At 45.8% G+C, this 24,007-nt stretch overlaps 1 protein-coding gene across 1 annotated transcript in view; it reads left to right on the top strand.

Moving 5' to 3' along the window:
* The first annotated feature begins 7,730 nt into the window (after positions 1 to 7,730).
* The window catches only part of ACP6 (acid phosphatase 6, lysophosphatidic), an 18,740-nt gene continuing 2,463 nt past the window's right edge, over positions 7,731 to 24,007 (top strand). The window contains exons 1-8 of the mRNA XM_024732719.1: positions 7,731 to 8,355; positions 15,238 to 15,369; positions 15,488 to 15,618; positions 16,201 to 16,280; positions 19,375 to 19,462; positions 20,316 to 20,448; positions 21,688 to 21,788; positions 23,900 to 23,995. Of these exons, the coding sequence (XP_024588487.1) occupies positions 8,158 to 8,355; positions 15,238 to 15,369; positions 15,488 to 15,618; positions 16,201 to 16,280; positions 19,375 to 19,462; positions 20,316 to 20,448; positions 21,688 to 21,788; positions 23,900 to 23,995 (959 nt within the window). The 5' untranslated portion in view covers positions 7,731 to 8,157. The remainder of the gene's footprint in view (positions 8,356 to 15,237; positions 15,370 to 15,487; positions 15,619 to 16,200; positions 16,281 to 19,374; positions 19,463 to 20,315; positions 20,449 to 21,687; positions 21,789 to 23,899; positions 23,996 to 24,007) is intronic.

Raw genomic sequence — 24,007 nt, 5'->3', positions numbered from 1 at the left:
TTCCTCTTTTCAGTCTTTCCCGTAGACTGAGATCTCCATGAAGCATGTAACTTTCACTATGTTCCGAGGGTCTGAGACACCCCTTGAGTTATCTTGGCTATGAAATCTCCTCCACTGCCACTTTGAATAGAAAGAGGCAACCCAAAAGGAGGGATGATTTCTCTTAGTAGGCCTCTGTTACCTCAGAAGCTTTCTCTATTCAGCATAGAAATGCTTCGACCCATCCTGTGAAGGTGTCCACAAATACGAGCAGATGTCTATTATTTCCCATGGTTCTTGGCGTAACAGTAAAGTCTACTTACCAATCATCTCCTGCTTTTGTCCCTCAGGTTTGCACCCCTTTCATTATCGGGCGTGGCCTGGTTTTAGGATTGTTTCTGATGCAGATCAGGCAATTTTTTATTACTTTTTGGATGGGCCTTTGAATCTGCGAACCAACAATAAACCTTTGTAGCCAATGATAGGTTGCATCCCTCCCATAATGGGCTCCTTGATGTAGATGAGTAATAATTCTTTCCATTAAATGCTCAGGTGTAAGCACTAGTCCCTGTTCATTATAAATCCAGCCTTATTTGGTTGTTTGGTACCGAATACCATCTAAGTCTTCCGAGAGTCATCGTGAAATCCCCATCAGTCTGCTCTCCCTAGATCCATTTCCATTTCTGACTGCCTGTTTTAGAGCCCGATCAGCCAAATTATTTCCTTTAGCTATATAACTATCAGTCTTTTGGTGGCCCGGGCAATGTACTATGGCTACTTCTTTCAGCATTATAACAGAGTCTAATATGGCCAGTATCTCCTCTCCGTGTTTCTTTTCTTCCTGATATTAGTAGACCTCTCTTTCCATATGGCCCCACGGGCATGCACTACAGAGAAGGCATACTTAGAATCAGTATAAATGGTAACCTTGGGAACTTCCCTTGTGTTCCAGTGGTTAAGACTCTGTGCTTCCACTGCAGGGGGCATGGGTTCAATCCCTGGTCAGGGAACTAAGATCCCACATGCAACATGGCGTGGCCAAAAAAAAAGCAAAAACACTATTAAAAATAAATAAATAAACGGTTGCCTTTTCCTTAGCTCCAAGGTGCAGGGCTCTCATGAGGGCTATGAGCTCTGCCTTTTGGGCAGATGTACCTGGAGGAGGGCTTCTGCTTCTAGGACTTCCTGATGAGTTACTATTGCATATCCAGCCTTTCGAAGTCCCCGGTCCATGAAGTTGCTCCCATCCATAAACATTTCCACGTCTGGCTTTTCTAAAGGCTGATCAGTCAGGTCAGGTCTGCTAGAATAGACTTCTTCAATTTTTTTATGGTATGGAATGCCTTATGGCATTCCGGAGTGCAGCTTAATGGTTCATTGTCATTTCCTCTAAGAGCCTCATATAGGAGTTTGGCCATGTGTCCAAAGTTAGGAATCCAAATATGACAAAACCCAGCCATTCCTAAGAATCCTTGCAATTGCCTTCTGGTCGTGGGTACAACCACCCTAGCTAATGCTTCCCTTCGATCCGGCAGTCAGTTTCTTTGTCCTTTTGATAACTCAAATCCTAGATATTTTACAGTTGGTTAAGAAATTTGCACTTTTCCCTTGGACTTTATATCCCTGGTCTGCCAAAAATTTTAAGTGAGGATTGTATTTTGGTCTGAAGCTTCCTTAGTTTTACTAGCATCCACATATTGAAGTAACATTCCTTCATTTAATTGGAGGCCCCTTAAATCCTTGGCTAAGGCTTCCCTGAAGATGGTGGGAGCATTCTTAAATCCTTGCGGGAGTGCCATCCAACAATATTGTTGTCTTATATTAGTCTCTGGATCATCCCATTCAGAGGCAAACAGTTCCTGGGACTCAGGACTTAGGGATATGCAATAAAAGGCATCTTTTATATCCAGAATTGTTTGTAAACCAGCAAAAGTCTCCAGATAAAGCTGCATAAGGATTTGGCACACTGAATGTATCCTCTACAATTTGGTTAATGGCTCCCAAATCCTGCACAAAACGATAATCTTTTGTCCCAGGTTTTCATACCGGCAGGATTGGAGTGTTATATGGGGAATGACAAGGTCAGATTAATTGGGATTTAAGACAGGTGGTTAGCAGAGGCTTTATACCTTCTTTTGCATACCTCTTCAAAGGGCACTGCTTTAAATTTAGAGTCTTGGTGCCTGGACAGGGCTCTGCTACTATTGGGTCAGCCCAAACATATGCTCTTACCTTTTGCAGAATTTCTTCAGGGACTTCTGGTTGAGGCTCGTCTCCCAGTTGTAATAGTGCAGCTTGGAGGGTGCACACTTGTTTTTTCTGCTGAGAAAGTCATTTAATTTTGTTAGTAGACCTTGCCTCAACAAGGGAGTAGGGCATTCAGGCACATATGGAAAGCTGTGCTTTAAATATGCTTTTTTCCAATTATACAGATCAGAGATAGAAAAGGAGGAGGGCACATATACAGATCCCCTGGGTTGACCTTGGTCATTTAGACCTGTGGGAACTTGTCTCCATGGATATTGCCCTGCCTGAAGCAGAGTACCCCCTGGGTCAAACTGAGTACCCTCACAGGTATGGGGAGGGGAGACCCTGTTGACTATCTGGTAAGGAAGGGTACAGGGCTGGGGCCAGACCTGGGGGCTCTAGGAGGATTGCTGATGGAAGCCTTGGCACCACTCGGAGGGATTTCCCCCTTCATAAGGCGGGGGAATGGTGGGAGGCACCAAAGGAGGAGACAAATGTAGTTAAGATCATTACTGGCTCTGACTCAGGGAAAACAGGTTTTTCCTGAGGGCCTTCCTCTGAACCATAACTTTACATATCTTCTGCAAATTCTTATTCTGATATAGAGACTCAGGTTTCGCTGCTGAGAACTGTTCAGCAGTTTTAACTGCTGAACAAAATAACTTAGAAAAAGCAGTCGAGGTCCGACGTCGTGAGCCCACTACCTGTGCTTGCCTACTCCTGAACTGAAGAAAGTTGATAACCACAGTGCAAGGCAGAGCTGATGGTAGGACAGCCAAGGTTCTCCATCTGGGAGTTCCTTCTCTGAAGAAAAACAAGCCCTTCCTGAAGTTTGAGTTTTGTAGCTGGCTGACCAGATTTCCTTCACTATATTGCTCAAAATAGTATGTGTGTGTGTGTGTGATACACGCACACACACATACACACACACTTAAAAGCAGTTCAATGCTAGCTCCTTGATAGCTTGGCTCATACAAAAGAGGGTTAAAATTCTCAATGAAGACAAACTAAAATGTGTCTAACTGTAAAAGACTCCTCCCTTGTAAGAAACAGGGATAAAGCTGATTTTGTCCCATTTCTCCACTCTTTTGCAAACCAAGTCTAATTGTAAAATAGTCCTACAATTAGAAGACCCATTCTTGCGCCATTTTCCCCTGACCCCAGTTGATACTGGGCCAGGCAGTGGTACAAACGAAAATCATTTTCTTCCTTTTCATAACTCCAGTATACCATATACAGTAGGAACTCAAATAGAACACCAAGAACATAATACATTAAAAATTACAGAATAAAAGCACATCACTAAAAGAACCATATTGTTATCAGAAAGGACAGGTACAAACAGAACAAAGCACAAACTTACTGATAGAGATCTATACCCAGGTGACTCTAGTTATTACCTGCATTAGAAACATTATCTCCATCTTCAAAATACTTCAATCTTCTCAGGCCATTCTCTAGGTGTATTTAAGAGCTATTTTCTCAAAAATGTTCTTGTCAAGTTTTGCTTGTGTTTTGGAAGATTTTTTGCTTTATTTTACAGTTGGCTAAATGTAGGCCAAGTTTGACTACTGTATTTCTTATTTAAACTGCAAGTAATTATATATTGTAAAATCACTGTCCTGTTACTACCTTAACAATCTCAACCTTCCTAAAGTATCTATTTGTCTAATAACATTGCCCCACCTGTTTTTTTTCTCTTTAATCTGTCTTTCCTCAAATCACTCTAAAGACACAAAGCTTTGCTTTTTAATCCATGCTGACCTCCCATTTGGAAATTGATGATTTCTCCTAGCTCCCATTTCACTGATTTTGCTCCTTATATTTCCTAATTACTTTTACTGTGCTTACTCTATTCCTTAGACTGATTGATATATCATGTTTTTTTTTTTCTTTTCCCCCCTTCCTGTTAAATTAGCAGGGGTACTGTTAACATTCCCCATTTTGGAAGTGTTTTCTCCTCAGGATAGCCAGAGCAAAATGACAGGAAGCAGATTCAGCAAAGCTTTGCTGCAGTCATCCAATAGTTAACCCTATTGGCCAATTCCTCACAAATAAAACAGTCACGGACAAACACAGACAAGCAGAGAAATCCAAAGACCGCAGGCTCTAACCCAGGGTTTGGGACTCTAATCCTTTGAGTACGCCAGCAGCTGTAACCTTTTATATGGACTCCCTTAGGGTGGGGCTTGAACCCACAAACCTGACTTGCCTCCGGAAATGTTGCCACCAGAGCCCTTTGCAAAGTGAGAAGTCCTTCAATAAGAAAAACCTGGCTTCCAGCAGCATGAGTAGCTCATATGGACTAATTCAAGACTAACCAATCACCATCCAGGTTTGAAATTTCTCTAACCCCTTAAACTTTGCCCCGACCATAGATCAAGGAGACAGGTTTGAGAGCCTTGCCTCCCGCCTCCTTATCAGTCGACCTCAAGATAAAGCTCTTTTCTCAAAAGCCAGTGCCATAGTATTGGCCTCTATGCGCGTTGCACAGCGAGCCCTTGCTCCGTAACACTCAAGAGTCCTGTCCTAGCCCCCTGTTTCTCTCCTACTCGACTCACTCACCCTGGGAATCTTAACCACTCCTATTGTTTCAATTAATAACTATGCGTGGAGGAGTTTCACCTATATATTCCTACTCCAAATTTATTCTGAGTTCCAGATCCATGAAATCTAGAGGGCATTTGTACTTAAATGCCTCACAGGTAACCTCATAATGTACAGATTCAAAATTAACTTGCTAATTTCTGCTCAACCTCCTTCCGGTAAAAGGCATCCTCTGCAAGTTGCCCGACCCAGGAACTAAGAAGTCATCCTTGACGCCTTCCTCCCTCTCACTCTCTATTGTTAACTCTGCCTCCTAAAGGTTTCACACCTGGAAGCCTGCAACAGCCTGACCTTTCTCCAGTTTTGCCCCCCTCCAATCCAGGGTGATATCCTGGAGGAAAAGATCACAGTTACACTAGCTATTAGGTTCTAAATATTTGCTGTGGTTAAGTTTAAAATTAAGCTCCAAGCTTCCTATCAGCCAAGGCAAAAACGAAAGAAAAGTAATCTTCATATGTTTTAATGTTTGTTCTAATGCTAACACTAAAATAAATTTCTCAAGAGGCGATTTATATAGGGAGCAATAAGTGATGTAATGAACAATGTCCTCAACAACATTCCTACGATATATTCTATAATTTCATTCCGCAAGTATTTATGGAGTACTTATGACTCAGGCACTGTGTTCACTACTGGAGATAAAACAGTGAATGTGGTTGTTTCTTATCTCATAATTCAAACCGAGTTTTGGCATAATATTAAAGCCAACCCTCTGAGGACAATTTGGTGGGAAGAGGGCTTATTTCCCAAGCCAAACCTGCCTGATGGTAAAGCCAAGGTCACAATATCAGTTGCTCAGTCCCCCACGGCCTACCACCCCCCACCCTTGCCACTCTGCAGCCCCAGAGCATGATTTCAGGATTTCTACCCTTTCTTTTAAACTGTAATTTACTAACACTACCAGCACCACCATACATAACACACCAAATATTTACAGGGCTTCCCAAGTGTTGTCTCCCATGTGCTGACAAACAGTGCCACATGGAATCTGTCATTTTCCAACCTCCCTTGCTCTGGCTTCCTGCAGAGATCTGTTGCTAAGACAGCCACAGCACTGCTCCTCAACTACACACAGGCACCCCAGCAGCACAGGCTCATCCAGGTCAAAGGTGCTGCTCGTGATGCCTGACAAGTCTGTGCTGAGGCTGCCAGGGTAAGGGTGTGGACTAGGGTGGCCTGTCCATTATGCAGAAGGGAATGGCATCCAGAGGCCAACATTACATTGCCTTGAAGCTGCTCTGATGTGCTAGCACAACCAGGACTGCTGAAGCTGCTCAAACACCAGGGCCCTTCTGCACTAAAGTTATACCATGTTTTCACTCAACTGCTGAGAACAGCTTTCCCCACTGAGGTTACATTTCATTACACAGGTTCCGAAGCTGAGTTGTCTGGTGCTCCTGATACCTTACTTCAGCTAGAAAAACAGCTTTCAGTTTTTAATAGTATCAGGACACACAGTAAGACTCTGAGAAGTGAGCCCATGGGCTAGGCCAGGGGGAAAACTGTGACAATGTGCAGTGTTTCAAACTGACCCTTCCCGACAGTAGGACATTCAGAATTTTCTAGGTGAGTGAACTAGTTTAGACTCAGGTCAGGAGCCATACTCCATAAGTATGTTGCCCTCACATCTTGCCCCGTTTGATTCAATGACAGAATCTAGAATGATAAAAGAATTGGTTGGATGGTGTTAAAAAGAAAACCACAGGCCCAAAGTGGCATCACTAGTGCTAAAGCCCATGATACCAAACCTAGATTTATTATCTAGGTTTAGTACCCATGTCTAATTGCAGTTTCTGCCTCCCCCAGAAATGTAATGTTAAGGGACCAGTATGGAATTTTCTGGTTAAGCACCAGTAAGGTAACCTGTCACGTGGTCCCTCTCCATCAACCCCCATTCCCACCCCCAGAAGAGGCAATCTGCATGATAAAACACTTGTGGGGGGGGGGGGCCTTCCCAGAAAGGGAACCCATCTTTTCTTTTTTTAATACCTTCTTGCCCCACCCTCCTGCCTATTAAAAGCCTTCCATTTTGTACAACCACTCCCAGCATTCTTCTAGTTGCTAGATGGGATGCTGCCCAATTCATGAATAGTTGAATAAAGCCAATTAGATCTTCAAATTGACTGAATTTGGTTTTTTTTAATGTAACATATTCAGACTCTCCTCACAACTTGACCTTTGCCTTGAGATAGACACAGATGGTTTCATTGTGCCCTGTTGCAAAGATCTGGAATAGTGGTTTGGGGCCGCTATATATTCATGAGAAACCAGACCAGCAGGTGGTTGAGGCTTAGCTAAGGTGCTTAGTCACTGGGACATCTGCACGCAGGGCCTGGATTTTTCCACAGGAAATATTCTGGATGTAAATAAACACATCAATGAGCTTGAAGTTCTGTAAGTTTGCAACGATTTAAGCCTCTAAACATAGAAGGGAGACAGCAAATGAAAATTAAATATAAAGCGCCTAGTGCCGCCCTTCGCAAACGGTACTTGGCTCTTAATTCAAGAACCCCAACTTCCAGGACTTCAAGGAAGTCTTCTACCCTCAGTAGACTCAAAATAAATCGGCTCCACTACCCAATTCTATCTCCCCCTGCCTTCATGTCGCCTACCCAATCAGCTTGGCAAACTCGCGGACTCACTCCTACACACGCTGACCGCCAGCTCCTGGAGACTTCCAACCTGCCGGCCTGAGGGGCTAGGCCCACTGCCGGGGGCGGGGTAATACCTCCCGTGGAGGGCCCGCGGCGCGCAGCCTTGTGGGAGTTGTAGTTCTCGCAACTCAGAGCCTCCGGATAGGAGTCACCGCGGGACTCGTTTTCCCGTGCTCCTCTGCGCGGGTCCGCTTGGGGCAGGTCCCCGGGTGGGTGAGAAAGTGGGTGGGAGCTTGCTTATAAAAAAGTGGAGTCGAGTGATCTGTGTTAATGGAGTCACTGCCGCCCAGGAACTCTAGGCAGGTTCCTGTCCCGTCAAGCGTGCTGGAGGCCGAACTTGGAATCCAAGTTTAAGGTTCCCTAGAGGACGAAGGATAAGGAGCTGAGCTCCCCGCTCCCCTCCCAGTCTGCGGCGGGAGAGGCCAACCCCGACCCTGGTTAAAACTCCTGGGGAGTCATCGCTGCTCCCACCTCCGCTTCTTCCCCCACGCTCCCACTCGGGGTCCCCTTACACAGCTGGGAGTCGCAGCGGTCGCAGCTTGGGCGGGTGGATGTGCTCGCCCACCGGTTCCCGGGAACTTGGGGGCGGCTGCTGAGCCCCGTCGATCGCGGAGGACTTGTATTCGCTTTCTGCACCCTCACCCCAGAGAGGAGCCGAGGGGTTTCCCCCATGATCTCCCGGATCTTGAGGGTGCGCATGTGGGCCCCTGTCGGCGTCCTGACCTCGCTGGCGTACTGCCTCCACCAGCGGCGGGGGGCTGACGACCAGAATTCCGTCGACCGAAGCCTGCTGGAGCTGAAAATGGTGCAAGTCGTGTTTCGACACGGGGCGCGGAGCCCTCTCAAGGCGCTTCCGCGGGAGGAGCAGGTGAGAGTTCGGCGGGGCTGGTGGGGCGAGGACTGTGTGGCCAACCAGTGGCGGGCCGGGCTCTTCGCCCCAACACACACCACCTTTGGAATTTTACGCTCACGGAGCGGGGGTTCGGGCTGGGTCCAGACAAAGGGAAAACAATTTGAGCAAAGGTGCTGGCCTGGTGCCCGCCCCTGACCCCCCAAGACCCCTCGGACTCTCGGATTGTAGGGCAGACCGGCAACTTCCAGTTACGCCCCCCGATGGCTGTGATGAAGCGCAGCTGGAAGTAGTAGGGTGCTTCCCATGGTGCGTATAAATCTCCTAGGATCTTGTTAAAATGCAGATTCTGATTCCGCCGACGTGGGGTAGGGCCTGAGATTCTGCATTTCTAATAAATATTTGTGGGAACTTGAGTACAAGGGTGTAGTGCATTTATGTGTGACCATTTTGGCGGTTGTCAAAGAGTTGCAGGGACCTTTGTGCCAGGAACCACCCTAACTGGGATCGCAGTGGATAAGAGGTTAATACCTTTGGGAACAGAATTTACTGCAGCTTTCTCTCAGGGTTTGCTGGATACCATTTGCGATCCTGAAGATTTTTTTGGTAATAAGTGCTGTGTCTTGGAGCTCTCCTTTTTTATTTTGGGTTCCTAAACCTATTGTGGAAGGAATCTGAGGTAGGAAAAATAATTTTTAATTGTTCAGTCTTGTGGCTTATGTCTTAAAATCTACCTGGTTTTGGTCAGGATAATTATGATTAAAGTACAAGTAGTCAGTTTTGAAAATGATTACCCTTTCTGGATTTGATTCTTGGGGAGAGCCAGTAAAGATCTCTGGCCTTTCATAGCAGGCAGGCCTGTGATTAAAGAACTGTCTTCCTAGTGAAGATAAATAGGAAACCTGAAATCCCCAGGCACCCAGGTGTCAAACTTAACCTGTGGGGTGCTTACTATTCTCCAGGTTGATGTTGGAGCAGGTTCAACAGGATGTCCAAATCTGATACTAGACATACTCATGATGATAGCTGCTTTTAAGAAACCCTCAAGGTTATACAACTCACATTGTACGACTGAAAACCCAGTTTTTAAAGCTGGCCACACATGAAATCAAACCTCTAAAGCACTTCCCACAGAAATGAATAAAGTTTGTCAGGCATTTAATTCTATTTTCAGATTTCTAGTTGGCCTTTCTATATGGCTATACCACATTCTATCTGGTGCCTGAATTCCATTCCTTTCCTTCTCTTTCTTTCTTTCCTTTTTTTGTATACTTTGACCTTTTTTTCAGTCTCTTACTTTGCCTTTTTATATTAGGTCACTAAATTTTCCTTATAGTTTTGTACATAGCCCATCTCTTGTGTACTCTCCTTTCTTCGCCATTTATTCTCGGTACTGAAAGGCTGTATGGAAAATAACGTACAAGAATAGAAGACAAAGTTGTCAGTGGTGGCAGTGAATAAAAGTCTGAATGTCTAGGCCTGGACCTCCTACAGACAGTATATGTGCTCCCTAAAGGACCCAGAAAAAGATTTAGATTCTTTTAGGGCTTTCTCCTGAGCCAGTGGATGTGTGATGGGTATCTTCTGCCTTTATGCTGGAAGCGGCAGTTGTAGCTCAGGTAGACTGCCGGCTTCATTCAATTTCTGTCTTTGTAGCCACAAAATATAGAGAATCTGAGTCCTCGGTGTTATTTCGCAATTAGATAAGGCACATTACCTCTTTTGCCTGCTCACATTCTCTAGACTTCAGGCAGATGCACTGAACGTCTTTGGTTATCTTGTATAAAGTCTTGCGCATAAAAGCGAGGGGTAGAACCAACTCTTGTTCAACTTAGGCTATGAGCAAGTATCATCAGCCTCCTGTAACTTGTTTCTGGATATTCTCTCTCAGGTTTTTTTTTTTTTTCAAGCTCCAATTTAATAGAGGTTGTTATTGGGATTTTCTAATCTTTGTGGTTCTGCTATTAATTATAGTCAGAAAGGACTTTGACAACATTCTAAAACTAAAATTGCCTTTGGTAGATATTTCCAGACTTCTGACTAGTTTATGGATAAACTTATGTGACAAGTCAATCCATTCAGTTATCTCACAAATCCTCAGAAAATATCATTGTTTAAAACTAGTTGTTTTATTGAGTTGTTTTCTTATGGCTTGAATGGCTGATGAATTAACCTATCTTCCTAAAAGTTGTATCTGTGCTCTGGAAATAAAACTCTGGAACTTGATTGTCCATTTCTTCTGGTTGTTAGATTAGATCCAGGTACACTTTCAAAAGATAAATTTGGCCCTACTTTTGGATTTCCCTCAGCGCCTCTTTATATGATGGCAAAATAGCCCCCAACCCAGGAAGATTCCTCAGTTTTTATAAAATAAAGTCCAACCCATTCCAGCTCCACTGTTCATGAAGACATTCGGGTCCATATTTATTTGATAGTGTAGATGAGCTCGGAAGGATAATGTCAGTATCAGTGTTGATTAATACTTATTCAAAACTCATCTAAGAGCAGCAGTTTTCAGGAAGCATTACACAAAGGATGTGCCAATCAATCCATTCATTCCTGTGCAGTGGTGGTTCTTAACCTTGGTGGGACCTTGGACTCAACTGGGGAGCTTTAGAAAATACTGATGCCTAGGTCTGTCTCCCAGAGATTCTGATTTAATTGACCCAGAGCATCCAGATATGGTAAAAGCTCCTCTGGTGAAGCCTTAGAGTTATCTGGACTGGGTAGCATTTAAAAAACGGAGGCCCCATCCCCAGGAGATCTGGACGTCATTAGCCCAGGAGGGGGCTCGGGCATCAGTAACTTTAAAACAATTTCCCAGTGGTACTACTGTGCAAGGTTTCAAATCATTAGTTTATTCTAAAATCTACACCTGGAAGTTCTTGTTTACTTTTACGTAGATTTTTTTTCTTTTACCTGAATGTAGCATATCGATCCCCGTGTAGTACTGTCTTCACGGAAATGTGCTTTGGTGAGATGCTATCATTCTGTGTCGAGGGAACAATGAGAAACAATCCCACAAAACTCATTGCTGCGACTACTGAAAAGATGTTCATTATATCCTCTTTATGAGGACCCTTGGGAGGCATTTGTCTGTTAGCATGAGAAGTGGCGTGCTTCTCCTGAACAGTTGCCTTGCTTTTATCTTTAAGCTTGTCTAGCTGATCAAGTTTCTCTCTTGTACATAAAAGCCAGAAAGCTTAGTGCTGACTCTTTTGGCCCACCTACAGTAAGTATATGGATCTTCATGGCATGTATTTTTTTGAGAAACTCTATTACTCTATCCATATTTTTGGTCCCTATATACTCATTTGCTTTTGTCTTTCTTGTCTACTTTGAATCGCTTATCTTACTATATTTTAGGTATTGCTACCACTTACTTTAAGTTAGTTCTTGAAAATGGAGTATAAATAAATAAAATTATAAAATTAGTCTTTGCCACTAACTCCGAAGCTGAAAAGCAAGCACGAGAATGAGAGTGTGTATGTGGGATGGACACCATGTATGGAGCTCATGTATCATCCATCCTTGAAAATTTGAAAATGTGTACTCTAGACTTGACATCACCTAGACCTCAGGAGTCATCTCCTAGGAAAACCAGAGATCCTCTCTTGGTGAATGCACCTAACAGGAGGAGGTTTTGTAGTGTGGCTGAGCGGGCCCTGTGGACCTGGTATCAGGACCTGTGCTTAGACACTGGGCTTACAAGGATGGATAATTCAATCTCAGCTGTAAAAGAGAAAAGAGTTTACAATGTGATGAAGGAGAGAGACAAAACAGATTCCAATTATAGGAATATGCGGGGAGTGCTGGGAACTCAAAGGAGGTGTCTGAAACTTAAATCGTACAAACCTGAACTCAGTTTGTCAGCTCTTCTTCTGTCTTGGCCTTAGTTTTAGTCAAGGAGTTCCTCCATTACCCTTTACCACCTTAGGCACCCAGACTCAAAATCAAAGTCATTTTCTCTTTATTCTTTCTTGTTTACCTACCAATATAGCCTCCAAATAAAGCTTTTATCTACTCACTTGCCAGGTTTGACTCAAAAGTCTTGAACCCACCCCTTCTATTCCTGCTGCCTTAGATGAGGCCTTAGGCTCTCACCAGCTCTATGGCAGACATCTTGAAATTGGCTTTTCTGCGTTGAGTCTTTCCATTTCAATTGTGATCTATACTGATGGCTTTCAAACTATTCTATGGAGCCTGCTGGCGAAGGGGATGCTGAGTGGCTAGGGTTCTGAGTTCCCACTCCTACTTAAACTAGAGGAACTCCAGTTTTTGCCTTTAAATATACAAATCTAACTCAACCTGATATTTGCTAATTTAAAAGTTTGAAAACCACTCCCACATTCAGGCAAACCAAGCCACTTCTTTCCTCTGTATATTCTTCCCCATCTCTTGTTTTGCTCAAGCTTTCTACCTATTCTTAGAATTCTGAATACCACCCTCTCTTCTTACCTACCTCTTACTCTCAAGTCCTGGTCTCTGCTTGTCTAAATCCTATTCATTTCAAATACCATTCCTTCCATGAAACTTTTCCTGAATCCTCAGCCAGAAGAGAAGGTCTGTCTTGCCTTTGAACTACTATGGCCTTCCTCTGGTTTCTTGTAGCACATAGTTTCTATTTTAGTTCTGCTATCATTTACATACATAGCTTGCTGTCTCTACTAACCGGAAAATCCAAAAAAGGCAGGGTCATGTTATCTCAATCTTGGTATCTTCCACAGGATCTAACAAATCGTTGAAGCTATTTTTCTTTCCCCCCCTTGGCCGCGCAGCTTGTGGGATCTTAGTTCCCCAACCGGGGATGGAACCTTTGCCCCCTGCAGTGGAAGTACAGAGTCCTAACCACTGGACTGCCAGGGAATTCCCTGTTGGAGCTGTTAATTATGCCTACTGTGTGCCAGGCCCTTTGTTGGACATCCAAAATGCAGAGGTCAATAGATGACACAGGCTCTGCTCTCAGGAGCTAAGTCTGCTGAGCAGGACAGACTAGTAAAGGGACTTGTCTAATACAGTTTGGCAAAGGCTACCAAAAAGATCCACTGAGGCTGCTGTGAGAGCACAGGCCCAAGGTCACAGCTTCTGGGAACATTTAAGCTGTTTTGTGGAATGAACAGAAGTCTTTCTAGATGAAAGGGAAAAGAAAATTCCAGGTAGAAGGAACATGAGGTTGAAAGGCCAGGAGGTGTGGGGATGGTGTTCTAGGCAACAGAGTTTTGTGGCTAGAGAAGAAGTGTGTAGGGCAGGGAAGAATTGGTGAAGAGAGAGAGGCAGGGGCCATCATGCAGCTATGAGCCCTTGAAGGGTTTTATGAAGGGAAGTTATAGTGTTAGAACTTTGAAAGGAGGAGCAGTGATTAAAAGATTGTAGGAAGAAGGTCTCGGCTCTGAACACCCGATCTTCTGATATCAGTTGCTGTAGTACCAGCAGGGGAAGAGGCTCAGGTGTTTGGAGACCGGGTGCAGGTGAGGCTGAGACAATGCCTTTTGGAAGAATGGACCTGGGACTCCCAGTAGCCGTCTCCTGGGATATTTCTGGGAGGCACCAAGATAAATACAATGCTGTGTGACATCGTAGGTTTTCAAAAGTTAGTTTTAAAACAAAATGAAGCAGTAAGAAATTGAGTTATATATTGTAAGTGCTGTAGGAATTCGGATAAGAAGACAACCACTGAAAGCTGGCGCAGTCACAGCTGGGGAGGTAAGGCTTGAGCTGTCATTGAACCTTGGAGAGAAGCTGGATGGACAGGGACGGACAGGAGTCCCTCCGAGCAAGGGAAGCAAGCTGAAAGAAGATGTAGAGAAAGCAGTGGGTATGGTCTGGCCTGGGTAGGGGAAGAGAGAGGCGTAGTGGCAGTACAGCTGGGGACAGAGGCTGGGCCAAAAGTCCTGAAAGGCAGACGCTTCTCTCTTGGAACATTAGGAAAAAGCTATTGATATGATGAGAGTGGCCTAGCAAGGTTAATTGGGTGGTTATGTATATATGGTTTGGGGGATGGGAGGGAGAGAGCCTGTCACAGGACTTTGCCTGAGGTAATAAGGTTTTATACTCTAATAATAAGATAAAAGAAGGACCAGTGGGAGTAACATTTTTTCTAGCCAGTGATCCACAGGGTCTGGGGTGGGGATGGGGGAGCAGTGGGGTGAGTCAGAGGTTTGAGTCTTGGCAACTAGGAGGATTGGGGTAGCCTTGAGAATCATAGTCAGTTGGGAAGAGAGGCTGGTATATGGGATTAGAAGAAAAGACTTTTGTTTTTAAAATTTAAGGCATCACATCGGACTCAGTGCATGTAAGAATTTTATGGGCAGTTGGCAGTTGGAGCTGTGAGGCCTATGACTACTTGTTATGTTTCGAAAATCAGTACAGTTGGGGCAGGAGCCAGACTGCAAGGAATAAAGGAAGATGGTGAAGAAGTGAAGGTTTCTTAGGGGGCAGCTACTTATTTGAGAAGTTGGATGAAAGGAAGGGAAATACGTAGTAGTTACGAGAGTCCTTAAGGAAGGGCCATAAAAGCCTGCAGGTTGATTTCTTAAAAATTCTTAAGTATACGGTCACTGAGATTATATCACATTCATTCACTTACTCCATCATTAGTTCATTCGCCACGGCAGTCTGGCTGCTTCTCCCCTTTACTTCAGTCTGGGCTTAGTGCCAGAGCAATACCTTAACAGTGAGTACTAGTGTAGCAATAACAGGACTTGGGCTGAGGACACCTGGAATGATAAGTCGCAGTCTTTTCTTCCCTTAATTGGAGCTGGAGTTAAAGTTCCTTTCCTTCCTTCCCGTAGGAAGGTTGCTTGTCTAGTGTCAGTGTGATGCTAGCTACGTGCTGCTGGATATCAATGCTCTAAGTTTCAAGAACCTTTTTAAACGATATGTTGCTTTTTGTGGTCACAGCAGGTAGAGTGGAAACCCCAGCTACTAGAGGTCCCACCCCAAACTCGGCTTGATTACACAGTCACCAATCTAGCTGGTGGCCCGAAACCACATTCTCCTTTCGACTCTCAGTACCACGAGACCACGCTGAAGGTGAGCGATGCTTCCCCGCTCCAGGAAGCCCCCTGCGGAGCTGTGATGGTTTGCTCTGGCCTGAGGTTAGCAGGCCATCAGACGTTTTCATTCTCCTCTCCTTCCTCCCCCGCCTCAGGGGGGCATGTTTGCTGGACAGCTGACCAAGGTGGGCATGCAGCAGATGTTTGCCCTGGGAGAGAGGCTGAGGAAGAACTACGTGGAGGACATCCCCTTTCTTTCGCCAACCTTCAACCCACTGGAGGTCTTGTGAGTCGCTTGAAAAAGGGATGTTGCACCCAATGTAAGGTCCTGGGCATGAGAAAACCTGCCCTGATGCCCCAGGTGGTTCCCACTCTCATCCAAGGTAGTCTGGGGGGATGTGTGGTCGATCTGACTGTGACATCTGTCATCCCATTCATCGCCAGGGTTTGATTCTGCTGATCTGGCTGGCTAGGCGGGCGTCCCCTTCCTCTCCCACCTCTCCATGTGTGTCCCTCCCGAAGCCGCACACTCGGTCGAAGAGGATGACCTTCCCCGATAGAGGAGGACCATTCTCCCGGTCAGGGGTAGACGAGAATCTGCTCTCCCCTGTTAGAACGTCCAAGGTAGTCTGGGAGCAGTTACCCTAGTACAGTAGGATTCAGTGAACAAGTGGTCACCGGAGGTCACATTCATTGGCCTTCAGGTCCCTTGGGCAGCCATCCCACAGAGAGATAAAGGATACTTCTCTGCCCTATAGCTCCCCTTATGTAGTCTTGAAAGCCTCCCAGCTGCTCTGTGGAATAAGGTGGAGTGTACATATGAATCTTCCTTTTATGAGTTAATCTACCTTTTTGGTTTTTTTCCCAGCATTCGTTCCACTAACATATATCGGAATCTGGAGTCTACCCGGTGTTTGCTGGCTGGGCTTTTCCAATGTCAGAAAGAAGGTTTGAGTTTGGGCTCTACGAGTCAGCCCCTGTCCCTGAGGAGCCTTTTCTTCTCACTTCCAAAGTCCCGCTCTCTCTTTCTTGGTATCTGTCCCCTTGGTCTCTGTCCTCCTGCTCAGGTAGCTTCCATGGTGTACCTACTCCTCTGGCAGGCCCCTCCCTGTCTGGCCTGCTGCTGCCCTTGTCAGCCTGACCTGCACACCTGCAGCAATGCGTCAGCTGCTCTGATGCGCCTCTGGCTCCTGACTTCTTCTCTCAAGCATCCACACAAGCTGCATGAGGCAGCCCCAGCCAGGTCTTGTGAACAGTACTGGGGCCTTTTTGTTTAGTAGAGACGCTGCTGAAAAGGAAGGAGGGCAGGAGGGACACTTTGCTGGGACCTGGGTCTGCTGCTACTGCCCTGGTCTTGGTGGTAATCCACAGCATGACCCAGATGGTATTAACAGTATTCCGTACAGCCTTTCCTAGTTAAGAAAATCTGTCGAGTTTGGGTTTTGACCTGTTCAGCCAGTGAATGAGCACAGCTAGCGGTTCTCAACCTTTTCACCACCAAGAACTACATTCAGTATTTTCCTTTATGGATCTCATGTGTTGAGGCCCTTTGACTATCAAATGAAGCCATATCTTGTCATTTGTAATTGGTTGAAATTTACATTTAACTGCTGGTCTGAGTTTCAGATCATCATGACCTCACCAATATTAAAATACTAAAACGATGCCATAAGGCAGAGGTTCTTGTTCTTTTCTTTAGCTTCTGTAGCAGTATCTCAAATAGAGATAAAACTTCCATCAGGCTTTTAAAAAGTTTGTGAAATACAGAACCTCCAGGCCAAAGGAGGCTGGCCTTGCCCCCAGCTGGCTTGGGTACTGCTGCTAATTCTGGCTGAAGCTGGCTGAACACAAACAGCGAGCCTAAGTAACATAAAGCAAACAGGATGGGCTGCTCCTTACCTCTTGGGAGCCCCTGAGTTTAGGAATAATCCGTAGTGCCTGGCCTTCTGAAAGCTGTTCACTTGCTCAGCTTCTAAAAGGCAAATGTCCTCTCCTCAGAACCACCTAAAGTGTAACTGAGGTAGGAAAGGGGTTTCTTGGTGCAAGGAAGGAAGTGGTATCATCACCAGCCTCTGGTGTGGCTGCCTGGGTAGCCGCTCCCTGCACTGGACCCAGACATCCTCACAAGTCCAGTTTGACTCCTGTCACAGCTACTTCCATGCCTTGGCCAGTATCAAGGGATTTGAATAGACCTAAGAACCCCACAAGGTGCTACCATTGGTGGAAGTGGTGCAACTTTGGGATATTGTTTCAAGAGTAAAATCCTAGAGAAGGCCCAGAAGGTTTTGAGTAAACTACAGAGAATCAGGCTGGTGGGGGGAAGCTGGAAGGTGTTGGTCTGCACCGTTTTGTCTTTCATTCATTCAATGCGTATCTGAGTGCCAACTCAAATGTGCCTCATTTATCATAAACTGTAGGTCCATTATCCAGACACTAATGTCAGGTACCAGGTAGGAATTATCATGTGTTAATTAGAGGTTTAAATCATAGTTACTATTATTCTCACATTTAAAGGACTTACTATACATCAAATATTATTCTAAGAGCTTTGCGGATATTAACTTGTTTAATTCTTGTGATGACCCTGTGAGGTAGGTAACATTATCCCCATTTTACAGATAAGAGAACTAAGGCACAGAGAGGCTAAATGACTATCTGAGGAACAGATAGTAAGCTGGTAAATGGAGGAGCTGGGATTTAAACGCTGGCAGTCTGGCTTCACAATCCATACTCTTCGCTCTTGTGCTCTCCTGCTTCTCAGAAAACATGTATATCTGGAGAGGGCCTCTGATCATTTGGTCTATTCTTTTTTACAACGTTTCCTGCGGAACCCCAGGATTCTTCAGAGGGGTCAGAAACTACAGAAAAGGAAGGGGTTGGGGCATGCAGGTAGACTATACTTTGGACCCCTACCTTGAAGCCATCAGCACCTTTTCTTTTATTACCTTATCTAATAGTGGGAGAAAAAAGCTTCCACTGCTTTAGAAACAATTGAAAATTGCTGATACTAGTCTCATCCCTTCAATTTACACATGAGCCCCAGAGAAGGGAAGTGACTTCCCAGGGCCATCCTACTGGTTCGTTATAGATTCAGGCCTAAACTCATGACTTTCAGTCTGATTTGCTTTTTTCTGTCCAGACCAACAAAGTGTGTCTGAATACTGGTATTCTACTCAAGTCACCATAGGCTACTGTTAAATACTGAGGTTTTGGCTATCAATAATTTGTTCGGAAATAATAGCTCTTTGGGGTTTAGATTCACCTAATCACTCCATGGATTGACCTCAGTGAATTCCAAAAAGCTTCTCTGCCATCAGAGAAGGTGAGGCTTGAGCTGGGTAGAACAGGGCGCTACCACAGGCCATTGCCATCTCTGGCACAGAGCAAAGCACGGGAAGGTGTTAGAGCACTTTTCTTGGGCATCGTTGGACGGGACAAGGGTACTCGTGAGCTCTGGACAGGAGCAAGCTGCTGCGAGGTCTGCAGGAAACACTGTAGTCTAGTCTTTGGTTCCTGGTAGTTCGTCTGGAAGCCTGGGTTTTCTTTTGGGCGAGGCCATGGGGTCTGAGAGAATTTGTGACCCTGTGGCCACCCTTCTCAGATTGTCATGTCAGTCACCATATTGGCCTATAGGATCGGACTTTGGGAAGCAAGAATGTCACCTAGTTCTGATAAAGTGAGGGAGGACGCATTCTTTATTAGAATCCCCAGGTACTGGTGGTACCTCGAGGCGACGTTTTTTGGACTGGGTCATGGACGTGCCAGTCTGATCGGCACCTGTACCTGCTCTCGGCTATAGGTGGCCCAGCAGGAGAGGTGGTGCTGGACAAAGCAAGGCTGCTACTGCTTTATCCATTGCTCAGACCACAGCAGAGCTCCTGTTGGCAAGGCCAGGGCATGTTGAAGGCATTCACTGTCCTTAAGGGGATGACCTGCCTCTGGGAGCAGCTCCGTCTGTATAGACAGAAGAAGAAGGGGGTGGAGCTGCTGGGAAGAACAAGCTGAAGCCTCTTCCCACTTGTGCTTCCCGCATTCCTTCCAGGACCCATCATCATCCACACTGATGAAGCAAGCTCTGAAGTCTTGTACCCCAACTACCAAAACTGCCAGAGGCTCCGGGAAAGAACCAGGTAACTGCCCCTGATTCTTGCTCACCAGGGGTGAACAGGCAGCGTTTTACCGCCTTAGCTGGCAGGCGCTCCCTGAACTGAGGGCCTGCCCAGGCTGGCCGTGCTGGTGGATAAGGAATGAAAGAGATTGCATTAAGCTCAGGTCTGCCATCAACCGTCCAGGAAGTGAGGCAGCTCTTACTCACAGTGACAGGCTAATAGTGAAGGTACAGGATGCCTGGGGAGAGCCACGCGCTGGGCTGGAAAGATGGTGTATACAGCCATGAGTGGGGCTTTGCCGTTTGCCAAGCATTATCCTCTCTTCAATCCTTCAATGCTCTCAGATGGGGCAGATGAAGAACCTTACAGAAAAGATGATTAAATAAAGATGAGTAAGTCAGTCATCAAACTGCAAATCCAGATGGACGAGCAGAAGAAGACACAGCTTCCCTTTTTCTTACCAACGTTCTGCCGTGTAGGATAGATTGGTTTGGGCTGATGGCACTTTGCAGTTTTCAGGTATTTCTGGTCTGCACTAAAACTATGTAGTATGTGTTCCCCCAGAAGAAGGAGAATGCTGTTTTCAAGCAGACCTGGCCATGCTTGCATTGTTTTTGATAATGCTAGAGTGGGATTTGGAAAATCCAGGTTATTATTCTAGTCCTGGTACATACTAACTTCCTTTTACAAGTCATTTGACCTCATAGAGTCTTAGTTTATTCATCTATACCATGGCAATAATACCAGCTAACCCCAGTGAGTCATCGTTGAAGGTTAAATGAGATCCCAAATGAAGAATGAGATACACTTTGTCAACTGTTAATCACTATACAGTATGATGAAATATAAGGAGTAACTTTTTATTTTTTGACAGAGGCCGGAGGCAGGCTGCTTCTTTGCAGCCAGGGATCTCAGAGGATTTGAAGAAGGTGAAGGAAGGGATGGGCATTGCCAGTAGCGATGGAGTGGACTTCCTCATCCTCCTGGACAACATGGCTGCTGAGCAGGTGGGCTGGCTGTCCTCCTCGGGCCCTGGGGGTGGGGGACCCTGGGGGAGGCTTGGTGGGCTGCCTTCTGAGTTAGAACTGGGTGGAGAGCTCCTGGCTTGGAGGCAGCTGTGATAGGACTTGCAGACAGAATGGACGTGGGAACTGAGGGATAGGGAACAATCAAGGAGGACCCCTTACTGGGTTGGGAGCCCAGACATTTAACTCTCAACCAGAGTTTCTTAAAGCACATTCACCAGAATGCTCATTATGTGAGTGTGTATTACGTGGGCAGGCAGGGGTGGGGTGGGTGACCGTAGGGAGAGATTATTGTCTAAAAATTTTGGAGTCCCTCTTTATTGTTGGAGAGTCTATACACACGTCAGCATGTTAAAGAATCTGAGAAGCCTGTAGTAAAGAAAGTTGGTTCATCCTTAAGTCTGTTTTTCTCAAACTTGTTTAGCCATAGAATCTTTCTTATCTAATAAATACTGAAGACCGCACAATAGGAAATGCTGTCCTAGATTCAAAAGTCGGAAACCCGGGCTTTCCTGGTGGCGCAGTGGTTGAGAGTCCGCCTGCCGATGCAGGGGACAGGGGTTCGTGCCCCGGTCCGGGAAGATCCCACATGCTGCGGAGCGGCTGGGCCCGTGAGCCATGGCCGCTGAGCCTGTGCGTCCGGAGCCTGTGCTCTGCAACGGGAGAGGCCACAGCAGTGAGAGGCCCGTGTACCGCCAAAAAAAAAAAAAAAAAAAAGTCGGACACCCAAAGGCAGTATAGCCTGGATCTTCCTTCCTTCTCTTGTGAAGATGATGGTGTGCCCTGAAGGCAGAAATGCACCTTGTGCTTATGTGTAAAATAGGTTTAAGTTTAATAAGCAAGAGTTTGCATATATAACATATTTATATGGCATACTTTTTAGAAATCATCTTGGGGAAAATGAAGGCCAAGTAGAAATTTATGAATTCCTTGCCTTGTATTCTATTCAATTTTTTGGTTTTTTTTTAGCTTAAGAAAATACAAATTTTTTTTACTTTGGGGTAGATGAGGAGTATCAGAAAAAGGAAAAACAATTTTTTTTTCCTGGGCCTTTAGATCTCGAGGAATAGCTTCTGACAGGCCTTGGGGACATAGATTTTTGAGCTGTTAAGGCTCTCCCCAGGAGAAGACAGGCCCCTAGGGCTCCATGGAAGCTAATTGGCTGCCAGGCTCAGTGGATGAGAAGCATTTCTTTCAAAAACTGTACCTTGGACCTTTCAGGTGCACAGCCTCCCGAGCTGCCCCACGCTGAAGAGGTTTGCATGGATGATTGAGCAGAGAGCGGTGGACACAGCCTTGTACATCCTGCAAAGGGAAGACAGGTAAGGAGCCTCTTCAGCTGCTGGCATAAAGTCACGCTTGGTCATACCTCCCAGTGCGTGGGGAAGGGGGCTCATCAGGCCTGCTCACACTTGTTAGCTGGCGTCTCTGTGTGCAGAGGCCAAGATCACCCCATTCTCCTGGCCTTCTGAATGGACCCGGCCCTAGGTCCTTACATTTCCAGAGCTGGGACTAGTGACCTAGTGCTTCCATTCACTGTTACACAGACCCGGGAGCCACCACTCGACTGGATTTCTCTTAATCACTGACTTTTTCCTTTGCTTTAAGTTTCAAAAGATTGGGGTGGCGGGGATGCTGAAGGAAGAATCATTATTGCTACTTTATTCATCACATTACAATTTACAAAGCACCTTCCTGTTCTCGCTGTGAGGTGGGTGTCATTATCCCTGACAAGTCCAAGTCCTCGCTTTAGAGATGGAGAAACTGGACCTGAGAGATGTGGGCTACCTTGCCCAGGCTCAGCTAGCAAGTGGCAGAGGTGGGACTTGAACCCAGATCTTCTGACCGCCAGTCCTGTGTTTTCTCTATTTTACTGGTACTTAGGGCTCTGTTTTTAGAAGACATATTTCCTGACTACCAGAATGGGGAAACCAAATTTCAAAAAACACCTTTCTGTGATTGGTTCAAAGCATTCAGCTTGTCCTCAGAATAGTTGACTTGGTAGAGAGGGGAGATGGGAAGTAGAGGAACAGTCCTGGGGAAGATGAGTGGGAGGAAAAGGCAGCTAACATTTCAAGAATTTGCTTGGTCTCGCATAAGCATAGGAGCCTCTGCCTGCTTTTCTCCCACACAGAGTCAGTGTGTCCACTTTGCACTTGCCTCGGGCATCTGAAAGGCTCCAGTCGCGCCACTCAGCTTGCTGCCACTCCCTGTGACTTGTCTCCTTCCCTCATCTTTCCCTGAAGTGGCCCCACTGGACCTAAATTGTCACTCACTGCCTTCCCCTCCACCAACACATACACACATATTTAGTAAATATAGCTTTGCGGCCCGTGTATTGTCCGTCGCATCCGCTCATCTCAGCCCGTGTAGCGTGAAAGCAGCCATAGATCATACGCAAACAAATGGGCACAACTGTGTTCCAATAAAACTATTTACAAAAACAGGCAGGTGGGTTGGATTTGGCCCGTGGCCATAGTTTGCTTTCTCCTGGTGTAAAGCGTTTCACACAAGACCTGATCCATTCTCCTTTCCGTTAGCCCTGGTTTCATAAACCTGATGTTTCTTCAAGGACAAATGGTTACAACTTCACAGTGCCATCCAACTTGGCTTGGCCTGCACACATTCTTCTGGAAAGTGTATTTGCATACTCCTCAGCTATTGCTTCCACTTTCCTTGATTTATAAAGGTGGCCATTTACCCAGTCACCCTGAGTAAAGATTGGTCTAAGCCGATCATGGCAACCCCGTTTCCTTCTGTCAGTGATTGGGTTCTGGGAATTCTGGGAGAGGTTTTTTTTTCCTCTTTGGTAAGAAGTGTGAGGCACCCAAAGCAAGCCTTTTTGCTACTTACTAGCCCCCATCTCTCAGCTTTGTTTGCTGCTGTGAGAAGAAGTGCTTTGAGTAGAGGCACTACCTTGTGATCGTGAGGTTGACAGCCCTGAGGATGAAAGTGGTGGAGCCACAGTGCCAAGCCTGGGAGCACTAGTGTTGAACTTCTTGTTAAATAAATAAGAAAAGTCCTTATGGTCTAAATTCCAAAGAAGCGTAGGAAGTGTAGTTTAGGCAGTTCCTTTGGATGGCTTTTCTAAAGGCCTTCTGGAATTCCTGGAATTCATTACACCGTGTCCTTCCCAGTTTTGTTCTTTTAACCGTGAAGGCCTGGTTCTCCATGACTTATCCTGTCTCAGCTGTGTTCTTACCAGGTCTATATCCTGCTGCTGTTATTGTTGGCAGTCTTTGCGCACAGAGAGCCCTCAGACTTGTGGCAGCGCTGTTTTTCTCCTTACCGCCTGTCACTGTCCCTCATGCATCCCTTGTCTTTTCTCAGCTCTGTCTCATTGGGCTCATGAGGTTCAAGGGGGCAGAACTAGCCTGCATCCCTTGTGTGCCAGGTGCCCGCTGGGTACTTAAATATTGTTTACTCGCCATAGGGAAAGCCTTCAGATGGCAGTGGGCCAATTCCTCCACATTCTGGAAAGCAACCTGCTGAAAGTCGTGGACCCTACCACCCCGCCCGGCAAGACCAGGTACCTGGCCCA

The sequence above is a fragment of the Neophocaena asiaeorientalis genome, unplaced genomic scaffold (genome assembly GCF_003031525.2).
Source record: "Neophocaena asiaeorientalis asiaeorientalis breed wild unplaced genomic scaffold, Neophocaena_asiaeorientalis_V1.1 scaffold128, whole genome shotgun sequence".
Lineage (NCBI taxonomy): Eukaryota > Metazoa > Chordata > Mammalia > Artiodactyla > Phocoenidae > Neophocaena > Neophocaena asiaeorientalis.
This window is presented reverse-complemented; position numbering and strand designations above follow the sequence as displayed.